Consider the following 12,912-nt stretch of genomic DNA (forward strand, 5'->3'; position numbering starts at 1 on the left):
CCTTTTAAGTGCTGAGATTAAAGGCATGTACCACTAAATTTTAGCTACTACATTCTAATCTAGCCTTTTTTTTTTTTTAAATTCAGTCTAATTCTGTGAGCTAACTTTTACTGATAAAATGTTTGGCTCTGTTTTGAATACTAAGGAGTAACTTTCGGTTGATGCATGTTATAATTACAAGAGTTCCAACAGACTGATTTTGAGTAGTGCATCCTAATCTCTAGAATTAAAAATAAAATCTGCTTGAAAGCATAGAGCTCATTGGTAAAACACTTGCCTAATGTGTGAGGTACTGGGTTCAAGTCCCATCGCCACACACACTGCAGTAACGGAGTAACAGCAACACAGGAAGATGTGCTTTCTCTGCCAATGTGCAAGACACCCTTCTGGTTATATCAAAATGTTTTGAATATGCCTTAATCCTCTTATTTTTAAAATGTATTTGATTATTTAAGTTTATATGACTTAAGTCTAAACGGAGACAGTATTTTCTTTAAATAAAAATTGGATATTATTTGATTTGGAATGATGTATTCTAGCTCATTCTATTAAGAAAACATATTACATAATTGCTCCTGTAATCTAGATGAATACATGCAAACTCAGTGTGTTGTATGCTGTACAAAGTGACTTGACAGTAAGGGAGAGTCCAGGTACATAAAAATGTTGATATGGGTGACCTTTAAAAATACTAACTTGAATTTAGCATGATGACACATGCCTTTAATCCCAGCACTTGGGAGGCAAAGACAAGAGCATCTCTGAGTTTGAGGCCAGCCTGGTCTACAGAGTTCCAGGACAGCCAGGGCTCCACAGAGAAACCCTGTCTTGAAAACAAACAAAACCTAGTCTTTATATTATAAATTAAAATGGAGCCTGCTGTTTGAGTCAATAACAAAATACATGAAGGTGTTGCTTGAAAAAGATAGACGGTTGGGGAGACACTCAGGTTATATGCCAACAGGCAATATAGTATATCCCATGGTTGTAGTACCCAATTTGAATGGATTAGTCATTTAAAAATGAAATAATTTTCAATTATTGTACTTTAGGCTTAGATTTATAGAAAATGATGTAATTTACCCAGAGAAATGTGCATGTTAAAATTAAATGTGAATCTAGTAAAAATCGTAGCAAAGTACTATCAGATTTTGATATTTGTACCCTGTACTAAATACTGCATAACAGTATTGAAATGTAAGATTTTTATATTCCAAATTTGTTTCTGTGGAGAAATTATTTTATATTATTTAGTCCTATTTAATCTTATACATGAAACAGGAGAAAAGTATACAGTTTCTTTAGTTTATTTCCATGGAATGAAGAATGATGAAGCTGCAAAATCTAAAAGGTGGACTGGTATAGGTAGCTCAGTTGATAGAGTGATTGCCGAGCATTCATGAAGTCCTGGATTAAGTCTTCAGCATGACATAAACTAGGAGTCACAGTACATAGCTATAATTCTCACATTTTGGAGGTGAAGGCAGGCATATCAGAAGTTCAAGCTTAACCTGGGCTATATGAATCCTTGTTTCAAAACGGAATATTAGAAGGATCTGGAAGGTAGGGAATGGATGTTCAATAGTACAATGGTAAAAGTACTGACATACATCTGTATCTAGTGCTACTAGTATAGTATAGGGCTTGAGTCTATCACCGCTGTAGCAAGTTACAGAATGAATGTGTGGAGTTAAAGGCAATAGGACACCCTTACATACATTTGAGGATGAGATAAAATTCTGCCTGGGGGTCTCTTTCCTTTGTGTTTGCCTGTGTACATGACCTTAGGTGTCATTTTCCCTCCCTCCCTCCCTCCCTCCCTCCCTCCCTCCCTCCCCTTCTGGAGCAGAGGACTAACTCAAGGCAAACATTCTAGCACTGAGCTTAATCCCCAGCCCTAGTCTTTTTCTTTCTGAGGCAGGATCTCTCACTGGCTTGGCACTTTCCAAGTAAGCTTGGGTAGCGAGCCATCAACCCCAAGAATCCATCTGTCTCTGCCTCCTTGGCCACCAGGACTCCAAGAGCATACCACCACAGCCAGCTTTTTAAAGGCTAAGACAGGTTCTCACTATATTCCTGGTGTCCTCGGAACTGACTGTGTAAACCAAGCTGGTCTTGAACTCAGAGATCCACCTGACACTGCCTCTAAGTGCTGGGATTAAAGGTTTGCACCACCCTACAGCAACAGTTAGCTTTTTTTTTTTTTTTTTTTTTTTTTACATGGGTTATGCAGTTTGAAACCAGGTCTTTATATTTGTAAGGCAAGCATGCTAACTGCTAAGCCATCTCCCCAGGCCTTTCTTCTTCCTTTTGATTAGAATTTTTCTTTCAATGACAGACATGTTTGTATAAGTACTTAAGGACCAAAAGATAAAAAAACAAAACAAAAACCACTACTACCAACAGAAAACAAGAGTTTGTTATTTTTCAATGACTATAGTACTTTTATGCTTGCTAATAGGAACCCATAGTAATTCTAATCTGAAGTCTCCAATCATGACAGCTGTGTAAATTTTAGTATAAAAGCAACCATGGTGGCCTGATGATCCTAAGAAGTGACAGATTTTGATCAACTGTGTATTGTTTTACTAGTATTACAAAATGATAATGGTGGTTCAATGAAATACAAGCTTCATAGCTGATTTTTTATGTTTTTAAAATACAGCTGCTGTTATAGTGGACATTTAAAAATTCAAATATCTGTATTTTTCTTGTATTTCTGATTTTGCTGAACAGCCAAATACTGTTTTTAATCCATTTTTTCCTTTGGTGAGTACATGTTTAGCTCTGTAGTATGTTTACATCTGTTCCTCCTATAGCACTACATGAGTTAATAATCTCAAATAAAATTTAAAAATCTTCTTATTCTGATAGAGAAGAAAAAACTGGATCACTTACCAGTAACTGGAGTTCTCCTATTGGGTAATCTCCACAGATCCACATTCTTTGAAGCTATTGTGAGTGGCTCGAGGACCAAGGGACCGTTGCAATCCCATTTCAGGAAGGTAAGTGAGTGCCTGCAGCATGTCTCTAGCCTCCTAAGCCCACCCCAGCTTTCTCACGTATGCATCTGTGCTGCATGCCCTCAGTTCCCGTGGATGCGCTTCACGAGGATCCTCGAGATGGACAGAAGGAAGGGGTGGATCTGTGAGGGAAAAGACCCAATAGGATAGCTCAAGTTACTGGTAAGTAATCTGGTTTTCACAAACTTGAGATTTTTTTTCTCTCAAATTTCTTCTCTTTAAGAGGTTAATAGAAAGGAAGTTGTTTTAGATGACATTTTTTGTATGTTATGAAGGCTTTATGGATAATATAGCAAACTATTAATAGATATATGTATAAGTATAAAGTGTTATTTATATAGCTTTCTAAAAAGTATATGTTTTAGGTAAATAGCATAATCTAAAGTAATTTTCAGGAAAGCTACATGTTGAATTGTTTTAGGAATTCATTTACACTATTGCTTTTAGTGAAATACTTGTACTGTAAACTTTTACACATACAAATTTGGTCAGATTGTTTTGGCACAGTGTTTCTGAACAGTAAGAACAGATTTTTTTTTTTTTTTTTGTTTGAGACAGGTGCTCAGTGTATAGACTAGGCTGACTTGGAACTCACAGAGATCTACCTCTCTGTCTTTCAAGTGCTGAGATTAAAAGTCTGTGCCACCATGACTGGCATTAAGTTTTAGTCAATAGCACTTACTCTTTTTCTTTCTTAACTTTTTATACACCAAGCATACTCTGAACCATCGAGCCACATCTCCAATCCTACTACCACCTTTAAAAAAGAGATTTTTATCTTTATTCTTTGTTGTGGAAACTGGCTCTTAGATAGACTAGACTAACTTTAAACTCCCTGGGTAGCTGAAGCTAACCTTGAACTTTTTGGTTCTTCTGCTTCCACCCCTGGAGTGTGAGGATTACAGAAGTGTCCCATCATGCCTGGCTACCAGTGCATATCAAATGACACAGTTTTCAGTGGGCCTTTTGGTTTCAAGGTGCACCTGAAGATGATCTTGGGAATGCTGCAGTGACCTTTCTGTGTCTTTCTCTGTAATTAAGACCCCTGCTGGTATGAAGCACTCTGATTTCATTAAGTTATGGGTTAGAATTCTCTGTCTACACATACACACACACCCCAAACCACACATGGGGCCCAATCTAGAATTCTTTGTCTATACACACACCATACATGAGGTCCAATCCAGAAAATTCTTGGTCTACACACACACACACACACCCCACACACATGAGGTCCAATCCAGAATTCTGTGTCTATACATACACACACACACAAACATACACCACACACATAGGTTCCAATTCAGAATTCTATGTCTACACACACACACACACACACACACACACACACACACACACACACACACGGGGTAGGGGGTCCATCCCAAACCCGAGGCATGCTAGGGAAGTACTCTACTACTGAATTATGTCGCCTACGATTACGGTCTTATTTTTGGTTTTTCTTTTGTTTTGCACTATCCTCTAAGGACATTTTTAGCACATCGAGTCTGAGTAATATACTTTTCTATAGCTGTTTTATAAATTTTCATTTATCTCTGGGTATTTAAAGACATGTTCTAATTCCATTTCATTTTCTTCATGCAGTCTTAATTTCTTCAATTTGGAACTTTGCTCATTGTTTTCACTTGGATAGTTTAAGGTTTTGGCCAGTACTTTTCCATTCTTTTGGAATAATTACCCCATTCTTCTTTCTGTGCTTGAAAGCTGGAGCACTTCTACCCCTTACCAGTCTTTATTGGCTAGCAGTTTTACATTTGTGCTGTTGTACATGAGTGGGTGGTCTGTGGAGGCCAGAGGGCAATCTCTGTCAGTCATTTCTCAAAGTTAATATACCTTGACATTGAGAGACCATGTCTCTCGCAGGGTCTTGGGGCACACTGATTAGGTTAGCATGACTGGCGTGCCCCAGGGCTCTTCCTGTCTGTCTTCCCAGTAATAGACTGACAAGTGTGGGCTGCTCTGCCTGGCTTTTTGTGTGGGTGTTGAGGATTGAACTCAGGACCCCATACTTTTGTGGCAAGCACTTTACCAACTGAGCTATCTCCCCAGTTCCTGGTAGCATCTGTTTTACCTCTGCTTTCTCTGTGACAGAGTGGAAATTTGGTGAATTGTCTTAATTTATGGAATGTGTTTGACAAAGGGCCAGGAGCACATAGTAGCACTCCAGTAGCTAATGTTAGACTATAGATTGAGGTGAATCATTTCTGTGGTTTTAGTTACCTGTGTCACATTGCTTAGCCCTTAAATTTTATTTTATTTTTTAAAATAAGGTCAACCTTTTTATTTATTTATTTATTATGTATACAATATTCTGTCTGTGTGCATGTCTGAAGGCCAGAAGAGGGCACCAGACCTCATTCCAGATGGTTGTGAGCCACCATGTGGTTGCAGGGAATTGAACTCAGGGCCTTTGGAAGAGCAGTCAGTGCTCTTAACCGCTGAGCCATCTCTCCAGCCCCAGCCCTTAAATTTTAACACTGCTGGTGATTATTATGCTTCTGTGTAGCCTAGGCTGACCTTGAAACCACAAAATTCCTGCTTCAACCTCCGAAATGCTGGGATCACAGCTGTGTGCTGTCACATAAAATACCTTTTTAAATACTTAAAAGTTTGTTGGATGTTTTTTGAGATCGATGGTTAAAATTTTACCATAATCTCATGTGATTCCTAAAATCAATAACTAATAAAAATACTCATTGAAAAAAATTATTTTCTACATAAATGTGTGGATTTATTTACCACTTTTTTGTGGATGAAACGTTTATTTATTAGCTGGGTAAGTTCTATGTGACCTATATTTTTCTCTGGAAAACATTTTTTTTTAATCCTGTTACATTGAAATTCTAGCCAGTATAATATTAACTTCTGTGGCACATTAATAAAAGAGTATGTGGCTAGTCAGTGGTGGCACATGCCTTTAATCCCAGCACTTGGAAGGCAGAGGCAGGTGGATCTCTGTGAGTTCGAGGCCAGCCTGGTCTACAGTGCTAGTTCCAGGACAGCCAGGACTACACAAAGAAACCCCATGTTGAAAAACAAAAACCAACACACAGTCAGAGTGAGAATGTGGCCTCTTGTTGTGACATTATTGAATAGCATCAGGCCATGGTTCTGCACTACTTCATGACTGGGTCTTAACGATGGCCACACAGGTCATGAAGAACAGAAGTTGAGGCCCAGATGGCATGGTAGACACCTCATCAAACAGGCTATATTTGTGTGGAACATGATCCAGAGGATGCAAAGCCCCTAGGAAGTGTGCACCAAGGAACTACTAAAAGTATCCAAGGATAAGTGAGCACATAAGTCTGATGGACTTTGCACACTGTTGCCAAGAGGAAACAGGAGATGCTGAGGAACTATTGGCAACCAAGAGAAAGTTCCTGCTAAGAAGGACCCATCACACTTTGTCCCCTCTCTCAAAACAGTTATGCTGCAAAATAGGGAGGGGTAGAGAGAGCGGGGGGGGGGTATCAGGCATGGCAGCACCCCCCCTTTTTTTTTTTAAAAAAAAAAACAACTGATTAAGTCAGTTTATTAAATACTTCAGCATCTGCAATAGTGACTTAACCCTCCACTCCTGGCTCAGTATCGATGGAAGTAATCTGTTTAACAAGCTCGGAAGGACTGTCAAAGTCAATGAGTTGCCTGTGGATTCTCATTTGAAAACAATCCCATGTCTTGGAACCTTAACCACAAGGTGTTTTTCTTGTAGTGATTCTCAGTGTCTTGGTAGGCATGCACACCAGTCCTTTAACTTCCTGATTCTTTTCCTTTGCTCCTCTGATCAAGTCAGCACACCTTCTCCAGCAGTTCACGTTGTGGGCTAGCAAACTTGTAACCCCAGAACTGTGGAGGAATAGGCAGGTAGATTTCTGAGTTTTAGGTTAGCCTGGTCTACATTGGCAGTTTCCCAGCTAGCTAGAGCTATACATACTAACCTTAAACTTTTACTTTTAGTCATAAATTTTTTGATACAGGGTCTCATGTGTATCCCTAATTGAGTTCTGTGTTGGCCAGGCTGCCTGTGAACTCAACATTCATCTGCTTACCTCTGTTTCATGAGTGCTGAGATTAAAGTTGTGTGCCATCATGCCTAGTTTGGCCTCATTCTTTGTAGTTGAAGATGAATACATTTTGATCCTCTACCCTTGACTTCTCAAGTGTTAGCATTACCATCAGCTTCTGCTGACACTCTTAAGCCATATCCCAACTACAGCATTTACACACTCATTCTTACAGCTAGCAGACAGCAGAGATGAGATTCAGAACTGATACTTAAATCTCAGTAGTCCGGCCCCAGGGTTCACTCTGCCCTGTGCTTTCAGTGCTTAGCATATGGAGAAGGCTAGGAATGCAAGGTAAAGGGAGTGGAAGAATGAAGTATATACTGGTGTCATACACCACAGCAAACTTGTGATAATGAACACTTATGGATGGATTTGAGAAGTGAGGGAGATCTTGGAATAGAGCAGAAAGAGAAACTAGCTTTGTAGACAGCATGTTTTCCCCTCTAAAAGTTTATAGTTTATTTTTGAAAAAGAAACACTACAAGGATTGCACTTTTTAGTTCTAATTTTCATTTATCTTCCATATTGGTCTATGGTAGAAAAATAAAGCAACACCCTGCTATATCATTGTAGATTAGCCTAGTTTTGAGACAGCAGCAGGCAGGCACTTGAAGCTCCAGAAAAGAGCTGAGTTGGTTCAGCCTCTCTTTAAATGCTTCAGAGTTTTATAGAGAGGAAGATGGGGCAGGAGATTCACTTCCTGTTTCCATAAAGGTAGATCTACCTTTCTCCTTTCTGTTTCTCTATCCTTGCCTCTTTTCTTCCAAATATAAACTATAGCAGTAACTCACTCATTCTCTGAAGAGTAGTAGTCGATGTCATGATTTGAGGTTTAAGCAGGCAATAACATATCAACAGTGATTTTACTTCCTAGTCTTTTACAAAACAACAAGAATAAATTCTGTAGTGACAAGAGATTGTACTTTATTTGCCATAGTACCTCCAAAACTATTATATATTTTTAATATGTAAGATATAGTCTCACTGTGTATCAAGCTTGCATCAAACTCTGGGTGCAGTCTAAACTAACCTCTACTATGGGATCCTCTTGTTTCATCATCTTGAGTGCATTGATTACAAATGTATGCTACCGTCACTGGCATGGTGTACGTGCCTACTAGAGTCTTAGATGTCTGAACTGGTACAGTTTCATGCTTCACCCTGAAATTAACTAGCACCTCATAGCCAAAGTTCTCTTTAAGCCTTTTGGGACATTTTCTGTTGGTTCCTTTTCTTCTTTTGGTGACTGAGACTAAGGTAGTTTTACTGAGTTTTATATGAATTCCTGACTTGTTTTTTGCCAAAACACTGACGCGTAATATTTCAGTTTATAAGAATTTCTGGTTCTCAAAAATTCATTTCATTTTCACCTTTTCTGAGTTGAATCTGTCTGTCTATCATTTAATTTTTGAGAAAAGGTTCTCCCTACGTAGTTCTGACTGTCCTGGAACTCACTGTGTAGACCAGACTGGTTGTAAACTTACAGAAATCTGCCTGCCTCTTCCTTCCAAGTGCTGGTATTAAAAGCATTTACCACTACATCCAGCTGAACTCATTTGTAAAAATTGTTAGACAATTTTGGGATAGTGGAATTGTTCCTTTGTTAAGAGTCCACTGCCTTTGAACTAGTGCTATGTTGTAAAACTGCCTATATCATATATTTTGATAGTGAAATTAATTTATTTTCTTTTTCTTTTTTTGTTTTTAGAGACAGGGTTTCTCTGTAGCTTTGGAGCCAGTCCTGGAACTCACTCTGTAGACCATGCTGGCCTCGAAGCACAGAGATCCACCTGCCTCTGCCTTCCCTTCTGAGTGCTGGAATTAAAGGCGTGAGCCATCACCGCCTAGCTGTGAAATTGGTTTCTATAGGCCACATTCTTTTCAAGTTGTCAATTGAACCATGAACTATTTCTAGATTATATTAAGGATTATAGTATGAGAGAGAAATGCCTTTCAAATCTATCATTGTGTCTTATAAAAATAATGCTATTATTTCCTGTTCTTATAGATAGCAGAGTCTATTTTTTTTGTTTGTTTTTTTTTTTTTTCCAGCGGGGGTAGGTGGTTCTGTATAACAGAACTTACTCGGTAGACCAGTGTGGCCTTGAACTCACTGCCTGTTGTAAGAGGCTGATTGTTCATTCCTGGCTGCCTAGACTATGAAATAACCACTCAGAAACTGTACTAATTAAATCAGTGCTTGGCGTATTAGCCCTAGCTTCTTATTGGCTACCTCTTACATCTTAATTTAACCCATTTTCATTCGTCTGTGTATCATCGCCACATCACTATGGCTTACCAGCAAGGTTCCTGTGTCTGTCTCTGGTAGGGCTACATGACTTCTCCTTAACTCTGCCGTCTTTCTCCCAGAATTCAATTTAGTTTTCCCCGCCTAGCTCTGTTCTTCCCAGCTGTAGGCCTAAAGAAGTTTTTTTTTTTTTAATTAATCTATGGTAATCACAGCATGCAGAGGGGAATTCCACAACAACTGCCTGCCTCTGCCTCTCAGGTGCTGGGATTAAAGATGTATGGGTGGTAAACGAGAGCTAAAAGATATAAAATCCTCAAAGGAATAAAAGTTACCTAAAAGTTAAAAGCTGGGGGGAGGGTAAATTGAATAAATCTTAGTGAATACTGTTTATCTCATTTTGTGAAGTATAACCTTTAACTTTCAAATAAAGCATAGAGTGATACGAGGTAGCTATAGTTAAGTAAATGTAGTTAAACTTGGCAGCTCTGTCCCATGTGTACATAGTACTTATTTATTCCTGCTGTTAATGTACCTCAGTGTGTGCAGGAAGCCAGCAGTTCACATTGAGTGCCTTCCTCAGTCACTCTCCACCTTGGTTTTTCAAGGATCTCACTGAACCAGCTTATTGGGCCAGCTGGCCCGCAAGACCCAGGTTTCTCCTGTCCACGTTCTAGGTGCTGGGTTACTGGTGTGCACTTCTGCTCCAGGCTTTTCACAGTAGGCCTAGGGATCAAATTCAGGTTCTCCTGCTTACAAGGCCTTCACTTTACTGACTGCACCATCTCCCCAGCTCTATTATTGTTGTTACTATTATTAGGTTTTTTTTTTTTTTTTTTTTTTTTTTTTTTTTTTTTTGGTTTTTCGAGACAGGGTTTCTCTGTGGCTTTGGAGCCTGTCCTGGAACTTGCTCTGTAGACCAGGCTGGTCTCGAACTCACAGAGATCCGCCTGCCTCTGCCTCCCGAGTGCTGGAATTAAAGGCGTGCGCCACCATCGCCCGGCTATTATTAGTTTTTTTTTTTTTTAAGAGAATTGCGAATTCTAATTAAAAAGTTATCTTTATGACAAATTAAAAATCTATAGAAGCCCTTGATCTCATCCAGAGCAGTAATAAATATGGATATGTCCCAAGTTTTTAATTTTAAAAAATCCCATTAAAAATAGTAAAAGATAAGGGCCACAGGCATTAATCTTGCTCCTAAGAGGCAACGAAATCTTCACATTATATTAGAGCATAGGGGTTTTAAGGTTCTTACTTTATCAAGAGTTTATAGCTTAATTCCTACAGTGAACAGGAAAGAATATGACATTAATGGACCAGCTATGGTAAACTGTCCATAGGTAACACTCCTAAGTGGTTTGCCATGCATTCAAGTTCAGGTGATGGTAAATACTTCTGTATTTATACCTATTTTCCTATGTCCTTTTCATCGGAAAGTTCTTTGAATGGAACATAATACTGGAATGTGGTTAGTGCATTTTTTAAAGTTTATACTTTGAGTAGTTCATACATGCATACAGTATATTATGACCATTGTCACCACCTCCTCTCTCCTCCAACTCCTCCTTCATATCCTCTCTTTCTGTCTGTCTATCTGATAACCCAATATGGGGCTATCCTCTGGAGTGTGGGCAGCCTGGCAGGGACCTAACGCAAACTGATTCTCCTTCCCCTGCTAGCCGTCAGCTGCCAAGAGCAAGAGCTGCTTAGTTAGAGGTAGGGGGCTCTTGTGCCTTTCCCTCCACGCTTGGGGACTAATTCTAACACACACAGGTGTCATTCACCTTTCACTTCTTTAAGTGCTATTGCCAGGCTTTAGAGACTTCTCATTTTAGCACCTGGCATTGCTTTGTGTGTGTTTCTTTAAATGAAAGCTACATTTAATGGTACAGTTTCATTCACAAGGCATTAAAGTTTGTCAGTAGCCTACACTTTGTTTAATTACATATTACTAGCTAAGATAATTTCTTCAAATAATTTCTTTCATATTCATGGATTAAACCTCTGCTTACCTGGTTATTCTTCTCATTAACTTAGAACTCTATCTAGCTACAAGTTGTTATTCTGTGCCTGAGTTCTTTAATTTTTGATTTCACTTATAGTAGGACTTAAGAGCATCTATTTTATTTTTTTAGGATTTATTTTTATTATTTTAATTATGTGTATATTTGTGTGTGTGTGTGTGTGTGTGTGTGTGTGTGTGTGTGTGGGGAGAATATGCACATCAATGCAAGTGCCCACAGAGGTTGGAGTGTCCGATTGCCATGGAGGTATAAGTCGCCTAATGTGGGAGCTGGGGCTCAAACTCAGGTCCTCAGGAAGAAGAGTATGTGCTCTTAGCCACAGAGACATCTCTCCAGCCCTAAGAACTTACATTTAATTGCTTGTGTATTTTTTATGCTTTTCACAGTAAAGTGTAAAGGCCCAAACCTCGCCTGTCGCGTTAAAAGCACTGCTTTGCATGCTGTTGTGCTAATGTCATTGTTAGAAGGTCTTGCTAGTCAGAACATCTACTTAAAGTGTGACTGTAAAATAGTGTTTGTGACACGCGAGGCCTGTGAGCTGCTGGACCTTTATTTAGGATCCTACTTGTAACTGTCTCGCACCTAACATGTTCACAATTCCACATAGATTCCCAACCCCACGCCCTCCTACTCTCTGGATAGTCTATTTATTGTTACTCCCTCCGCTGCTAACATTCCAGGGTACGCGGTGAGCATCCCCAGCGATTTCTCTGATCTTACTCTGCTCCTCTCCCTGTCTCCTTTTTGGAGCCAGGTAATTTTTATTTTAATACTATCACATCCAGTTATTTTCCTGGTTAGAACGTCTTAATTTCTTATTCTCATTTGAATAAAATTGTAACTTCTTTGTGTGTCTGATGGGAAGACAGGATGTAATCTGGCTCCTTGATGTCTCTTCAGAAAACGACCATTTACTTTCCCTTCTCAAGCCTCCTGCAGCTCTCCTTCACCCTGTCCCCGCTGATTTCCCTAGGTCTGGAACGTACTCTCCTCCTTGCTTGGTAGGTGTAGTGCTCCATTTCTCTTGAAGTAGTCTTTCTCCCATTGTTTCATTGGGACGATTTTTTGGTAATATCTAATTGATTAATTTATTTACTTTTGAGACAGGGTTTGTCTATGTAGTCCCAGCTGACCTGGAACTGCTATAGTAGACAGGACTGACCTTAAACTCACAGAGCTCTGCCTGCCTTTGCCTCCTGTGCTGGGAATTAAGACATGTGCCATGACATCTGGCATGTTTAAATTTTAGTATGTCATATTTTATACAAAATCTTTGTTCACTGTTACCCTACCTAAGTCTTTCTTACAGTGTTGATGAGATGGGGAAATGAGCGGCATCTTTATGTGCATGGTACTAATGCTTTGTTTACCAGTATATTCCCCTAAGCATATTTATTTAACAAGCAGTGGGTATTCCATAAATAATAAACTTGATCTATAAATTAAATTGTGCCACAGTAGAAGCATCAAAAGGGGAAAAATTGTGAAAAGGAAAAATTAAAGAAAACAAAATCCAGACCTAA

The 12,912-nt window shown here is 39.1% G+C and overlaps 1 protein-coding gene across 1 annotated transcript in view; it reads left to right on the forward strand.

Annotated features, from left to right (window-relative positions):
* Yaf2 (YY1 associated factor 2) overlaps positions 1-12,912 on the forward strand; it is a 59,191-nt gene that overhangs the window by 14,636 nt on the left and 31,643 nt on the right. Inside the window, 2 exon segments of the mRNA XM_050129213.1 lie at positions 2,936-2,989; positions 2,991-3,005. Coding sequence (XP_049985170.1) covers positions 2,936-2,989; positions 2,991-3,005 — 69 coding nt within the window.

Source organism: Alexandromys fortis, unplaced genomic scaffold (genome assembly GCF_014885135.2).
Source record: "Alexandromys fortis isolate MF-2015 unplaced genomic scaffold, M_Fortis_MF-2015_v1.1 scaffold_28, whole genome shotgun sequence".
NCBI classification, from domain to species: domain Eukaryota; kingdom Metazoa; phylum Chordata; class Mammalia; order Rodentia; family Cricetidae; genus Alexandromys; species Alexandromys fortis.